This window comes from Octodon degus, unplaced genomic scaffold (assembly GCF_000260255.1).
Source record: "Octodon degus isolate 3935 unplaced genomic scaffold, OctDeg1.0 scaffold00064, whole genome shotgun sequence".
Lineage (NCBI taxonomy): Eukaryota > Metazoa > Chordata > Mammalia > Rodentia > Octodontidae > Octodon > Octodon degus.
Window position 1 is genome coordinate 9960578 of NW_004524640.1, and position 15492 is coordinate 9976069.

Genomic DNA, 15492 nt, shown 5'->3' on the forward strand with positions numbered 1-15492 from the left:
TTTATTTATTTATTTTTTTGGCAGAACCAGGGATTGAACTCAGGCCCTTGCGCTTGCCAGGGAAGCGCTTATTCCACTGAGCCATCTCCCCGGCCCCCAATGCTGATTATTAATGTCCTGAAAAATAAGGACATTTTGTATTACACCTTATGTGTATCTACATTTATTTATTCGGCCACGATGTGCTGAATGTTCCCTGGGCTTTGGATGTTTTTAATGACTTGGATGGAGGGTTAGCTTAGTGGCAGGTTGCTTGGTTACCATATGTAGGGTCCTAGATTCAATCCCTCGGACTACAAAATGAAATAGCTAGATGTGGCAGAGCATATCTGTAGTCCCTGCATTCAGGAAGTGGAGGCAGAAGGATTGGCACAAGTTTAAGGCCAGCCTGGACAAATAGACCCTGTGTCCAAAAACTGAAATGAATAAATGAATGATGTATATGGTGAGGGGTACCAGGCATGCATGAGGACCAGGTTTGGGCCCCAGCACTACAGAAATAAAAAAAGGAAGCGAGCTGAGGAACAGATGGGCCCACGGTGGGTGGACTGGAGGCACCCTGAGCACAGAGGACACCTGAGTGGGGGTCGGCCGAGGCTGTCAGGTAGCTCCTGCAGCTAGGTTGGAGAGCAAGCACGGAGGGATTCGGGGTGGCAGAGTTGCAGTAATGTCCTTCACACTGAGGAAGAGTTCTAGGTCTCCTGGAGGCCCTGAGCGGGTGTCGTAGGTTTCAGGTAATGGGTCCTGTGTGACTCTCCAGCAGGGCCTGGGGCCAGAAGCTCCTGCCTGAGCCGGGTCCCAGGGAGAAGCCCTGGGGTTGACTAAGAAGGACGAGGCTGGGGCAGGAGCTGAGCAGAACTGGAAGGAGGTGCTGGGGTAGTTGACTGGTGCTACATGCCCGGTGAGCAGAGAAAGTCTGCAGCCCGTGACTGCGGGGTGGCAGGGCCAAGGCTCTTGTTTGACCTCACCCCGATCTCCACATACCTGCAGATCAACAAGCAGAATGAGCAGATGCACGCGCTGCTGGCCATCGCTCTCACTATGTACCCCATGCGCATCGACGAGAGCATCCACCTCCAGCTGCGGGAGAAGTACGGTGACAAGATGCTGCGCATGCAGAAGGGCGACCCGCAGGTTTATGAGGAGCTCTTCAGCTACTCCTGCCCTAAGTTCCTGTCGCCTGTGGTGCCCAACTACGACAACGTGCACCCCAATTACCACAAGGAGCCCTTCCTGCAGCAGCTCAAGGTGTTCTCTGACGAGGTGCAGCAGCAGGCCCAGCTCTCCACCATCCGCAGCTTCCTCAAGCTCTACACCACCATGCCTGTGGCCAAGCTGGCCGGCTTCCTGGACCTCACCGAGCAGGAGTTCCGCATCCAGCTCCTTGTCTTCAAGCACAAGATGAAGAACCTGGTGTGGACCAGCGGCATCTCTGCCCTGGATGGCGAGTTCCAGTCTGCCTCTGAGGTTGACTTCTACATCGATAAGGTACAGCCATTCCCTTCCCCAGCATCTTGTCATGGTCTGACCACCCTCCCAGACTGAAGTTAGGGGTTTCCTGGTCCTAGAAGCCTGTAGCTTAGCTGGCCTTTCTCCATTAAGAACTCACTCTTAGAAACACAAATCACCAAGCAGAAATAATCAGTTCGGGCTGGGGAGATAGCTCAGTAGAATAAGTTGCTTGCCTGGCAATGGCAAGCACAGGGTCCTGAGTTCAATCCCCAGTACCACAAAAAAAAAAAAAAAAAAAGAAAACAAATAATTAGCTCTACTTGGAGAACTGAAGGCTAGAGCAAGGTGAGGTAGGTTGTGGAGCACAGGCTGCAGCGTGAAACATGCTGCTCAGGAAGGCTGTGTTGAGGATGAGCTGGAAGCCATGACCAGAAAGGGGAGCGCATCCCCAGCAGAGGGAGCCAAGCGCCAGGCAGAGCCACGGGTGCTTGAGAAAGGCTGCGGAATGACTAAGGGGCCAGAGAGGGGCGCTGTGGTCCAGGTGAGAGTGGAGCACCGGGAGGGGTGCTTGGCGCACTGGCTGCAGCACTTGCAAGGAGGAGCCACTATCTGGACTTCTGACTCCATGGCTTAGTGCTGCCTGCCTGTGAGCTGTGTAACTGGGGTTCTGGGATTCAGTGTCACTTCTCTGGCCTGCTGTTAGTGTTGAGAGCAAGACCTTTGTTGCTGTGTGTAGCTGCAGTTGGAGTACAGGTGCTGCCTTGTGGTAGTTGAGCACCTACTGTCCCAGGCTTTCTGTCCTTCCTCCATCCCCTGGTGATGGGCATTTGCGTGGTCTTGGGTGCTGTATGTAGTACACAGAAGCTCACTTTGTTTTTTTCTGAGTTTTTTTTTGTTGTTGTTCCTCGCATGCCTTCAGAGCACGTTTGGCCAGCGGGAGAGTTGTGAGGTTCGACCTCCAGCAACCTGAGGCTGACAGCTTTGTGGAAGCAGCCACTTAAAGTCCTGAGCTAGGCCCAGGCCCCCCCCCCCCCTTTTTTTTTTTTTTTTTTTTTTGCAGTACTGGGGATTGAACTCTGGCCCTTGCTTGCCAGGGAAGTGCTTATTCTACTGAGCTATCTCCCCAGCGCTGTTTGTTTTTGAGACAGGGTCTTTCTGTGTAGCTCAGGCTGGCCTTGAACTTGCTATGTAGCCTAGGCTGGCCTGGAACTGGGAGTGATCTCCTGTCTCAGCCTCCTAAGTACTGGGATTACAGGCGTGGGCCACCACATGTGGCCCAAGGGTGGTCTTGAACCTGCAATCCTCCTGTCTCAGCCTCCAGTGACAGAGTTTACAAGCCTTCACCACTACACTCAGCTTATGTAAGGTTCCATAGAGTGCCTACCAATGGCTTGTACCTTCGTCCGTCTCTCTGTCTATGTATGTATGTATCTGTCTATCAATCATCTATCCTTGTATGCATGGAGTTTTTCTCATAAGGACACCCAAGCAGCATCGCAGTGGTCTCAGGAGGAGAGACAGTTGCAGGATAGTGTGTGTTTTCACTATTGTGATTTTAAGTTCAAGCTGGACATTTTAATGTCCTGATGAGGTTTTTAAAAGAACTAAGTTGTTTTGTTTTTTCAAATGAGATATTCCAGATTTAAAAGACCCTGGCCTCATGGAAAGGCTCTCTGCAGTGCTGCCTCCCGATTTGTGAAGGAAGCCATCTGTTCTTTGCTGGCAGGCTCAGATCTCTGATGGGAAGTTGCAGGAGTGCTGGGTCCAGGACAAGTACCGTTATCTCTTCTAGAATATTCTTAGCCCGTGTCTCTCAGGTATTATTTGATCTCTTATCCTCTGATAGTGCTATTTAATGTGTGTTAGAACTCAGTGTATCCTCCATGTCTCTTAAATTTTTTGCCTTGGTGGTACTTAGGATTAAGCCCAGGGCTTCCCACTGATCTACCTCTAACCTGTTTACTTTGAGACAGGGTCTTCCTAAGTTGCCCAGGCTGGCCTTAAGTCAGAAGTCTTCCTGTCTCAGCCTCCTGAGTAGCTGGAACTCTAGGTTCATGCACCTGTGGCTGGCTCTTTGTTTAATTGATACTTAGTGATTGTGTGCAGCTTGTGATGATTAGGTCAGGTAATGGGTGCATCTGTGGAAACTTACGGTTTCCACATGTTATCCTTTTTTTTTTTTTGTACCAAGGATCGAAGTCAGGACCTTATGCTTGCCAGGCAGGCACTTATGCTGCTGAACTATCTCCCCAGCCCTTTTCCACCTTTTAAATCCTCTTGTGTACTTTATCTTTTTGTCTGCCAGATACTGGGTAGCTTTTTTGATTAACAATTCTATCCATAATTAATTAATTCTCTTAACTCTGCCCATTTTTCTTTTTTTTTTTTTTTTTTTTTCGGATTTTAGTACAGAGTCTACAGGGTCTCACTACATAGATTGGACTCATAGTGATCCACCTGAGTTCAGCCTCCCAAGTGCTGGGATTACAGGTGCGCACCACCACGCCCAGTCTCAGTCGTATCTTTGCACTGCCGGTGGGCTGGGGCTAGCAGTCGAACCGGGCCGCTGCAGCTGCCTACGCAGGCGCTTTAATCCGCTGAGCTATTTGGCCTACCCTCTTTTTTTTTTTTTTTTTTTTCATTATTTATTTGTGTGTGTGTGTGTGTGGCCAGCTCAGCCCACCAGGGGGCGGGGCTGGCTGGTATGTGGTGCTGGGGGATTGAACCGCGGTCCCTGTGCTTTGCTTAGCTTAGCTTGTTCTAGGTAGGTGCTTTAGACCACTGAGCCATCTCACCAGCCCCCCCCCCCCTTTTTTTTTAACGTGCATGTGGTCACTATTGTTGAGACTCGATTTGCCTGCATTCCTTGAGGGCTGGCTAGGATGTGTGTCCATTCCTCTAGAGGGATTTGCTTTTGTCTCTCCTGGGTGCTTGCAGACGTTATTATCTGGGCAACTGTAAACTCAGAGCAGTGACTGAGGCCCTGACACTCCAGGAGACAAACCCAGGCTTGGGCAGAAGAAACCTGTCTTCTGTTGAGACACAAGTTGACATCTCTGGGACTTTTTTCTTGGTGCTGTGGCCTCAAGCCACTGAGCTACACTGCCCCAACAGTAAGAGACAGCCCCGGCCCCCAGCAGGCTTTGCTCAGCGTGGGAGTGAGCTGGGAGTTCGCTTCAGTTCACATTTATCTCCAGATGAATCCCTTTGGGATCCCAGCGTTATTAGAAGGGTCTTTATTATTAGAGTACCAAGGACCAAGGCAGGGGGCTGTTGTGCTTCGAGTGGTTTCTTTTTCCCTTATGTAGCTCTTTTATTTGCTCCTCCTCTCTGACACTGGAGATGACTAGCTAGGCATGGCGAGGCATACCTATAACCCTAGTGCCCTGACAGGATAAGGAAGGAGGATTCTAAGTTCAAGCCCAGCCTAGATAACCTAGTGAGATCCTGTCTCAGAACTTTAAAATGCAGCTGGGCATGGTTGGGCGCACTGTAAGCCCAGAGCTTGGGAGGCTGAGGCAGGAGGGTCTCTGGGAGCTCGAGGCCAGCCTGCACTACCCAGCGAGAGTCTGTAAAAAAAAAAAAAAAAAAAAAAGACTAATGGAGTGGGGCACAGAGGGCCACACCTGTAGTCTCAGCTACTCAGGAGGCCGAGACAAGAGGATCACAGGTTCAAGGGCAGCAGCCTAGGCAACTTAGCGAGACTCTTGTCAAAAACTGAAAAAGGCCAGAAGTGTTGTTCGGTGGAGGACTCTCCTGAGTTGGGTCCTCCATATAGGGGCAAAAAGAGCGAAAGGAACTGTGGAGCTGTGCGCAGTGGCGCGCCTGGAGCCCAGCTGCTGAGGAGGTCAGCTGGGGCAACCAGAGACTCATGTCCAAAAAGAATCTGCCAGGGATGTTCGTGAAGTTTCGGGTGAACGTATGTTTCTAATTTTCTTGGGTGTATATTTAATAGTGGAATTGTTGGTGTGGCTTGGAAGTTTGGTTTTAGTAGTTCATCTTGCTCTAAATTCTGACTTGGAAGTTTATCGCTTTTGGAAGACTGGGTGTTCACTAGGACCGAGCCGAGCTGTCCTTGATTGGAACAGTCTCGCCAAAGCAAGAGCACGTCCCTCACGGACATTTTCTAGTGCTTTAAGTGTTAGACCACTCAGTCCCTCCGTGTGCTGTCCTGTCACCTGCCCACTGTCCTTTGGGGTTTGTACTCCGTGGTGAAAGCTCCAGTGGCCATGTCACTAGTGCTCCTGCTTCCCTTAGGCCCCCGAGAGCCAGGAGCTTGGCTGCTCCGAGTGTAGTTCGCTCTGAGGTTCTCAGGTTCAGTTGCCCCGCATCCCTTGGGTCCATGGCCTGTTCTCCCGAGCTCCTCCGAGTAGCCCCCGCCCCCACCCCCATGTGAGTGGCCCCCCTGCCTGGCCCACTCTTCCCTGACTCTGCTTCCCCACAGGATATGATCCACATCGCAGACACCAAGGTCGCCAGGCGCTACGGGGATTTCTTCATCCGTCAGATCCACAAGTTTGAAGAGGTGAGAGGTCTGCAGGGCTGGGGCTGGAGAAGTGCCTCGTCAGCTTCCCAGGGCATCGCTTCCACGCTCCTCTGCCTGTGTGGCCCGCTCCCTCCCTGCTTCCCTCCCTCCCTGCCCTTTCCCAGCTTGGGCATTGCTGCCTGCTCTTACCCTCCTCTTCCTTCCCCTTTGGCTGGGCTCTCAGCCTAGACAGGTCTGACCAGTTCCTTGGGATAGAGGATTGCAGGCTCTGTTTGGGTTTTCCTGTGAGGGGCTTGTCTTTGTTGTTGTTCTGGTTGTTTTGAGAAGGGGTCTCACTTTGTAGCCCAGTGAGTGCTGGAATTTCAGGCATGTGCCCCATGCTCAGCTCCTGTGGGCTGTGTTTTTTTTTTTAATTTTTATTTATTTATTTATGTATTTTGTGTGTGTGTGGCCAGCTCAGCCCAGGGGGCGGGGCTGGCTGGCATGTGGTGCTGGGGATTGAACCGCGGTCCCTGTGCTTTGCTTAGCTTAGTTTGTTCTAAGTAGGTGCTTTAGACCACTGAGCCATCTCACCAGCCCATGGGCTGTGTTTTGAAAATGGAGTCGATACACACAGTGCCTGGTCATGGGGAAGGTTTGGGTCTGCGTGTGGGTGTCCCTTGGTGGCCATTGCTGGAGCCACTGTGTTCTGGTCTCCAGCAGGGGCCAGGCTCGTCCTGCAGAATGGTGGGAGAGCCGGAGCCCTTCCTGCCTTGTAGTGGCCAGGCCTGGTGGGCTGAGGGCTGCCACTGGCCTCCCCCACAAATCCTGCTTCTGGGGAGAGAAGGAACCTGCAGCCCAGCAGGGCTCACCGCTGCAAAGCAGTGAGCCGTGCGGCTTCCCTCACGCTGGGACACCCACACCTGAGGTTCCCTCCCTGGCTTGGTGGTCGCTGGGAGACTCTGTGTTGGTGACTGTGCATGCTGTCCATATCTCACTTTGGTTTATTTGTTTTCGCAGTGCTGTGGGTTGAACCCAGGGCCTTTACGACAAGCTGTGTCCCCAGTCCTTCTTTAAATTTTGACTTAGGGTCTCTCTGAGTTGCCCAGGCTGGGCTTGACCTGACTTGTCGTCCCGGGGTGCTGGACCACAGGGTGCACCACCCTGGCCAGCCCTAACTTCACTTTTTTACCTTCCAGCTTAATCGAACCTTGAAGAAGATGGGACAGAGACCTTGAGGACATTTGTGTGGATTAGTCTGGAAGCTCTTTTGACCTTGTAGCTTGGATGATTCTGGTCACCATGAAGCCTTTACTACCTCAGCCATCAGCTGAGGTGAAATTGCTTCCAATTAAGGACTAAAATATTAAAGCTGATTTCAGTAAAGGATCTTTGGAGTAGACTGGTCAGTTTATTTTGGGAAGGAGAGGCCGGGGGGTCCACTCCTTCCCCCACGTCTTCCTTTCATAGTTGTCACTTAGAGTTGCCCGTGGTTTATGACAGAGCATCTTGCAGTCCATATTGTACTTGTGCCAGGAATCCCAGGTTTCACTGACCCGCTATAATGTGTGTCACCTTAGGAGTACTGGGCCTGGGAGAAAAGAGGGCGCCTGTGCTGCCAGGAGCTGTGCCCACAGGGCTCAGTGGCCCTTACAATCCGGATGAGCACAGTCCCCATTTCACTGACACAGAGGTGGATCCGGGGTAATTAAGTGACGTGACTGAGGGCACACGGCTGTCAGGAAACCAGCCATTGGCTCACTCTGCTGCTCTTGCTGTCCACTGCCCAGGCAGAGCTGAGCCTGCACCCTGTATCTCACGGGCCCTCCACAGGGTAGCCCTGTTATTTAGCTGTGGGTGCCTACATTCGTGTCACTCAGCCTGTCCTTACCAGTTGTGGCGTCAGCCTTGCTTCTCATAGAAAACAGATGGGATGGGGCCGGGGAGATGGCTCAGTGGAATAAGCGCTTCTCTGGCAAGTGCAAGGGCCTGAGTTCAATCCCTGGTTCCGCAAAAAAAAAAAAAGAAAACAGATGGGAACCCGCCTTCCTGGGCAGATGTGCCAGTGGAGTGCCGTGCAGTTCCCGCCAGTGCCTGGATGCCGCAGTGCTCAGCTGGAGCCCACCAGCCCCTGCCTTTGCTTCCGTGGTTGCTGTCAAGTGCTGTTGCAGTGGGTTGCCAAGGACAGTTGCCAGGAAGACAGGTCCGCATCCAGGCTCCCAAACTGTGGATCTAGCCTGTGGGAAGAGTCTTCAGGATCTATAACCCCAGCCCTGTTTTCTTTTTCTATTTTTATTTGCTTATTTTTTTTGTCTTTTTTTTTTTTATTTTTTTATTTATTTGTGTGTGTGTGTGTGTGTGTGTGTGTGTGTGGCCAGCTCAGCCCACCAGGGGGCGGGGCTGGCTGGCATGTGGTGCTGGGGGATTGAACCGTGGTCCCTGGGCTTTGCTAAGCTTGTTCTAAGTAGGTGCTTTAGACCACTGAGCCATCTCACCAGCCCTTTTTTGTCTTTTTGAGATAGTCCCACCATGCAGTTCAGGCTGACCTTGAGCTCCCTTGGTAGCCCAGGCTGGTCTCGAATTTAGCAATTATTCTCCTGCCTCAGCCTCCGAATGCTGGGAATACAGGTGTGTGCCACCGTGCCTGGCTATTCTGCTTATTGTTACTTCCTGTGTGTGTGTGTGTGTGTGTGTGTGTGTGTGTGTATGTGTGTATGGTACTGTCAGTTGAGTTCGGGCCCTGTGCATGTTAGACAAGCTCTCTACCACTGAGCTATGTCTGGAAGTGAGATCATCTGCAGTGAGCCCCGGGTCCAGGGACCCGCACCCTTCAGAAACACTGAGGAGAGGGCAGGTGACAGAGCCCTCAGCACAGCTCCAGAGGCTGGAAGAGGCAAGGCAGGTTCTCCCAGTTGTGGGCACCTCTCTTTGGACTGTCATTCAGAGCTAGGAATGATGGGTTTCTGTTCAAAGGCACAGAATTGTGATCTGTTACAGCAGCCGGGGAGCCGGTGTGCGCTGGGACATGGTGGGATTTTATGAGTAAAAGGCTGGCAGCTGCCAGCCAGGCCCTGGAAGGCCAGGGAGCAATCCAAGTGAGGAAGACCGAGCCAGGCCTTGTACATACGGGGCTCACTCTTTACCTAGTGGGCAGGCAGCTGATAAAACATTGTGATACTATAAAATAGGCCCAGGAGATAGTTCAGTAGAATAAGCACCTGTTTGGCAAGCACAGGGTCCTGAGTTCAATCCCCGGTACCAAAAAAAAAAAAAAAAGAAACATTGTGATACTGTGTTTCCAGGGAGTTGAGAATAGGGTCACACTGACAGGTGTCTGTACAGAGAATGGAGAGCAAGTAGGCAGACACCACAGCCCCTGGGGACAGCTTTCCAGGTCCAGGAAAACAAGCACAAAGGTCCTGAAGCCCAGGCACATGCTGTACCCAGGAAATGTGGCAAGGCTGGTTGGACCAGATGGGCCCGAGGAGGAACTGGTCTTGGTGGTACATACTACAGGAAGGCTGAGGCAGGAGGATTATGAGTCTGAGGCCAGCCTCTGCACTTCAGCCAAGCTGTCTCAAAAGCCGCTGAAGAGGTAGGTCAGTGGTGCAGTGCCTCCTGGTTCTATCCCTAGGACCCCCCCAAAAGGGGGGAGGCTTGAGACAATAAGGCCTGAGACAGGTCTGAGAGCTGGAAAGTGAGAGGATTTCCAGGGCCCCAGGGCAAGAGAATGGAGTCAGGATTTAATAGCCTGTGAACGGGCCTCAGCTCCCAGAAGAGAACGCAGGGCTTTGTCTTCCTCCACATGTAATCAGTTTAAACATTGGTGAGACTTGGTTCCTCTCTAAGCCCTTCATCTGTGACCTTGCCGGATCCTCGGTGGCCATGGGCACTTGCCAAGGATTTTGACAGCTTTCACCCCAGTCACTGCCTGTCCACCACCTGCTTGTCTGGCTGGGGGAGGGCTGTACTTTGGCCTCTCCTGAGCACTGTCACCTGCTGTCCTCACTGGCAAAGGTGGCTGTGGGAATCCAGACACCTGAGCAGCTCTCAATGGGTGAACTTGCTTTATACTTGCTTTATACTTGACATTCACAGTTCAAGGCCCTTTCTCTGTCACAAGCGTTTGGCCAGATCAAAGTAGCCTGTGTCTGTCCCAGCTTCGTGGCGCTCTTAGCCCTGCCCACTGCCTGAGTGCAGGGTCACACAGACCCAGTGTGTGCAAGTGCTGGCCCCAGGCCACCTCGGGCCCAGCGGGGTGCTGGCAGCGCAGCCCTGGGAGGGGGCAGGCACAGCTGAACTCCGCCTGGCACCGCGCAGGCAGCGGGTGCAGTCAGCAGCTGCTGCCAACTTGGAGTTTGACTCCATTTGCCCAGGGTAAAGTGAGTGGGTTCAGAATCCTCCCGTCCATAAGGAGAGCAGGGCTTTTGTTATGGGTCACAGCTCTGGGTCATGCTGAGTACCAGACATTTCTGCTGATGGCGAAGGTGGCCTTGGCATAGGAGAGTGGGGCTTGGTCAGGATCCGGTCTGAGTCCTGATTGCTGCGAATTAGCTGATTGTGACCCAAGTTCGGTCACAGTGTGCATTTCTCTTGCCTCAGGATTGCTGTGTTGCTTAAATTGTCAGGTTCTTAGCCCAGCACCTGGTGTGTGATTAAGGAATGAGGGCCACTATTAGCCAGGCAGAAAGGCCCTGTGTGAAGTAGGCCAGCGACTTTGTTTTTTTGTTTTGTTTTATGGTCCTGGAGATTGAATCCAGGACCTCTAAACTGAGCTACAGGCCCAGTCTCCCGCCACCATTTAAATTTTGAAGTAGGAGCTAGGTCTGTAACTTACGTGGCTGACCTAGGACTTGCAATCCACCCAAAGTACTAGGATTATAGACATGTCCACTGTCCATCACAAATTATTTATTTTGGCACTGCCAGCTTTTTTGTGGTGCTGGAACCTGCAGCCCCCAGACACCAGTGCTCGAGACCAGAGGGAGGCCCGGAGCTGGGCACAGTGCGGAGGTCCAGTGAGTGCTCAGCCTGTGCCAGATGCGGGGTTCTGTTCCCAGCACCCCAGAAAGGCCAGAGGGGAGAAGTGGAGAAGTGCAGAGCAGGGCAGGAGGCTCACAGGAGGTGGGGAGGTGACAGAGGATAGGACATGGGGCTACAGGGTGCAGAGCCACCTCACCAGCTGGAGCAGGCTGGGAACAGAACTGGGACTCCCATGGGGGCTTGGGGAGCCAACTTTGGGCAGAGGGGCCCAGGTGAAGTGCTGGGACTGGAAGCAAGTGGAGAGATGTTGAATGAATGAGTAGATGAATGAGGATTGAAAGGAAGGATGGGGCTGGTGAGATGGCTCAGTGGTCTAAAGCACCTACTTGGACCAAGTTTGGCAAAGCACAGGGACCGCAGTTCAATCCCCCAGCACCACATGCCAGCCAGCCCCGCCCCCTGGTGGGCTGAGCTGGCCACACACACACACACACACACACAATAATAATAAATTTTAAAAAAATTAAAAAAAAAAAAAGGAAGGACGAAGGTCAAGGCTGGATGTGGTGGTGCATGCCTGCACTCCCAGCACTCGAGAGGCTGAGGCAGGAGGATTGTTGTGAGTTTGAGATCAGCCAGGACTGCAAAGTGAGTTCAAAGCCAGCCTGAACTGCATAGCTAGAACCTCTCAAAAAGACCGACAAAAAAGGAAGGGATGACCAGCAAATGGTGGCTGGGCTCGATCCCTGTGGATCGACAGGCACAGATGGATGGAGAGGTCACTGTCCACCTACTGTCCAGCCTCTGGCATAGGAAACTAGCTGGGGCCCTCCTTTTCCTTCTGCCTGCCCATTAGGCCCCAGCACACCCTGCAGAGTGAACCCTGAAGCCAGTGTGTGGTGGGGCTGGGCGGTCTCCAGGTTTGGGGAAGGGGTTCAGGAAGAGGCTGAGGGGCAGGTGGGGGATGGGCCTCCAGAGCTGCCCAGTGGTTTCCTGAGGTTTTTCCGGAAGAGAGTTCGGGAAGCAGCAGCTCATCCTGGTTCCCTTGTTCCACATTCCTGTCAAGCCTGCTGCAAAAACCAGTTTTTCCCTGCTCCAGACCCAGCCTGCCTGGTCTAGCCACACCTAGCCACAACCAGAATCCCTCCTGCACCTGCCCGGTCCCGGCTTCCTCTGGGCCAGCAGCCTCCCTCCAGTCACAGCTGAGGACACAGAGAGGTGCTTCTCCTGAATTCATTACTCATGTCCGCACAGTTGTTTCACCTGGGGGCAAGGTGTGCCCCTGTCTAACCTGTTTGGTTTAGAGGAAAAGTTCACTTTCTGTTTCTGAGGGGAGGGTTGGTGTCTTCGCAGCATGACCATTTCCTGTGTGTGACAGCCCCTTCCTTGTCACTAAGTCCTCAGAGAGGTGAGTTTCCTGTCTCAGGAAATCTCAGGAGCTGTTTCCGCTCTTTCTGCTTTCAACTTGCAGAGAGGCCAGGTTGATACCAAGAGGAAGAAGAGGTCTCTCTAGTGGCCCAGAGCCCGTGGACTCCCCTACAACTGCAGCCGAAGCATAAGCAGGGGGCTTGCCATGGAGTCCAACTGTGAGCAACAAGAGCCCAAGTCTTGGGACTCTGAACACCACCGCAGCACCCGAACATAAGCCCCTGGCCTACTGGGGAAGCCCCAGTACTGATTTTATGAGAGGAAGATGGGAAGTTCCTCCAAGGCTGGAGGCTGGGGCTGCCTCAGGGCTGGCTTTTGGCACAGCGGGTCTGCTCCTTACACATCTCAGGTCTCTGGGCCTCAGAGCTGGGGCTCTTTGGAGGGTTCTTCTCCACCTGTGTGCAGGAAGACCGCAGTGGATGAGCCGGCAGCGATCTGGACACAGCGCCTGTCTCCACTCACAGGAGTACACTTGGGGATGAAGGAGGTTCTTTGTGAGGTCAGGAAGAGCAAGGCTGGATCCCAGCACCCCTGACAGCCACATGTGCAGCCAGCTGTGCCCCCTGTGTGCCTCACTCTGAACAGTACAGAGCACCCAGCCGAGGAGCCAGCCACGGGATGCATTCCAGACAATGGCTCCACCGCTGGCCTGGGGTGTGGCTCTGCAGAGCCCTTGCCTAGCCTGTGTGAGGCCCCAGTTCAGTCCTCAGCACTGCCAAAGACAAACAGAGCCATGGGGTCGGGAGCAACGTGGAGTCCAGGACAGGTAGTGGTCTGTTTTCTTCTGCATCTCATTCCTATGTGCAGAAACTAATTGCTGCTCCTCCCAACTGAACCCCACTTCCTGAAGCCTTCCATGACATACCCCAGCCACATGCCAAGAACATGCAGAGAACTCCCTCAAGCCAAACCAGAGAGGCTTCAAGAAGTGGGGATCAATTTGGAAGAGCAGCAGAACAACCCAGGAGCAGCTGAGAGGGGTGTGGTATGCCCCAGACCACACCTTCTGAGCCCCCGAGGAAAGCCCTGGGCTCCATCTCTCCTCTCAGCACATAGACATGACTGTGCTAGCTGGGAAGTGACCAGGCTGGACCTTGCAGAAGCTTCTTTGACCTGCCCAGTTTATGGGATCATCTGAGAGACAAAGTCTGAGTATTTCCCAACTCAGCAAGCGCCCGCCCTCGCAGTGGCTTCTGGAGGGCTTAGCTGGAGACGGTCTGGTCTGGGGGCTCCTGCCTGTGCTGGCCAGGTGGATTTTCCCCGACATGTATGGACCCATGTGGGAGGGTGGTCTGGACAGAAAGGCTTGAAACAGTGTCTGCCTCAGACATAGCTGGGATTCCAGGGATGAGGGCTGCATGCAGGCGGCGGGCGAGGGCTCGGGGTGCTGCCCTGGCATGCTCAGAGCTGCCTGCTGTGCCTGCCCTGAGCCTCCCGCTTGCCTTCCACCGTCCGGCCCACTCCTGGGCCCCACAATGCACCTATTGTGCCCTGAGTCTGCCAGGCTGCCCCTTGGGGAGTAAGCAGCTCAGAGCCAAGGGCCTGGGCACAGCCTGGGTGGAAGAGTGGTCAGACCTACAGAAGCAGCCGTGGAACTTCGAGAATCTGGGGCCAAGAATCTAGATTCTGATGCTACAGCTGCTTAGAAATGTGCTGGCCTGCGATGGGGATCACAACGCTGCGGCTGCTGTCTGTCCAGCGGAGGGGACGGCCTTGTGCCCTCCCACTCTCTTATCTCATTTGCTTTTTTTCATTCGAAAGTTGTACTGGTGCCTCCCTGAGTTACCCAGATTTCTCATCTTTCCAGGGATCTGCCTATGGCCCTGGTGCTGAGTGAGCACATTTTTTCTTGCTTGCTTGGGGCTGGTTTTATTTTAAAATTAGAGCCTAGGGCTGGAGTGGGAGCTCTGTGATAGAGAGTTTGCCTGGGATGAGGCCCAGAGTTCCATCCCCAACACCACAAAAAATAAATAAAATAATAAAAGTAAAAGTAGAGGCTTATTTCCATCCAATGACATTAAACTGCAAGCAACGCTGTATTGGTTATAAAAAGTTAAAACTCAATTCTTTTTGTGTGTGTGTGTCTTTTTGAGAGTGTTTCGTTACACAGTCCAAGCTTGCTGTGGGCTTTTTTTTTTCAGGGATTGAACAATTGAACTCAGAACCTTGTGCTTGCTGGGCAGGCGCTTGTTCTACTGAGCTATCTCCCTGGCCCATGTGGGCTCATTTTTAACATTTTTTAAATCATTTATTTATTTGGTACAGATTCTCACTATGCACCTCAGACTCATAGTGATCCTCCTGTCTCAGCCTCCCCAGGGCTTGCACCATTGCATCTAGAATTCCAGGGCCCAGCATGTGGTACTGTGGATCGAACCTGGGTCCTTGTGCTTGCCAGGCAGGTGCTTAGACTGCTGAGCTATCTTGCCAGTTCTTTTTTTTTTTTTTTTTGCGGTACTGGTGATTGAACTCAGCACTTTGCACTTCCCAGGCAAGCCCTTATTCTACTGAGCTATCTCCCCGGCCTTTGCCAGCTCTTAAATGTTTTGTTTCTTTGTTTGGTACAGGGTCTCACTTCAGTTTGGACTCACAGTGATCCTCCTGCCTCAGCCTCCCAAGTGCAAGACTGTGCCACCACACCTGGCTTTGCAATGCTTTTCAAAAAGGAGGTGATAAACACTATAACCAGAACAGAAGTTTAAAAGAATTAATCAGTGGTAAATATGGCATGGTTACACTTATATAAAGTCCCAAAGGGACTCAAATAGACAATATCGAGCCATGGTGGCATGCGCCTGTAATCCCAGCACTGAGGAAGCTGCAGTAGCAGCATTTCTGTAAGTTCAAGCCCAGCCTGAGCTACAAATTGAGTTTAAGGCCAGCCTGAACTACACAGCAAGACTCTGTTTCAAAAAGACCAAAAAAGGTGGGGCCGGGGAGATGGCTCAGTGGAGTAAGCACTTCCCTGGCAAGTTCAAGGGCCTGAGTTCAATCCCCGGTTCCACCAAAGAAAAAAAAGACCAAAAAGGGACTTGGGATTTGGCCCAGTGGCCCAACACCTGCTTGACAAGCAGGCATGAGGTCTTGCGTTTGATTCCTGGTATCCACATACAAAAAAAGACAGAAAATAGAATAGTGTGATCCCAGCACTTGGGAGGCAGAGG

General features: G+C 52.5%; 1 protein-coding gene across 1 annotated transcript in view; it reads left to right on the forward strand.

The window, feature by feature from the left end:
• Nucleotides 1-7306, forward strand: part of Eif3l (eukaryotic translation initiation factor 3 subunit L) — a 32365-nt gene extending 25059 nt beyond the window's left edge. Inside the window, exons 11-13 of the mRNA XM_004634602.2 lie at nucleotides 991-1488; nucleotides 5897-5977; nucleotides 7117-7306. Of these exons, the coding sequence (XP_004634659.1) occupies nucleotides 991-1488; nucleotides 5897-5977; nucleotides 7117-7155 (618 nt within the window). The 3' untranslated portion in view covers nucleotides 7156-7306. The remainder of the gene's footprint in view (nucleotides 1-990; nucleotides 1489-5896; nucleotides 5978-7116) is intronic.
• The last annotated feature ends 8186 nt before the right edge of the window (nucleotides 7307-15492 follow it).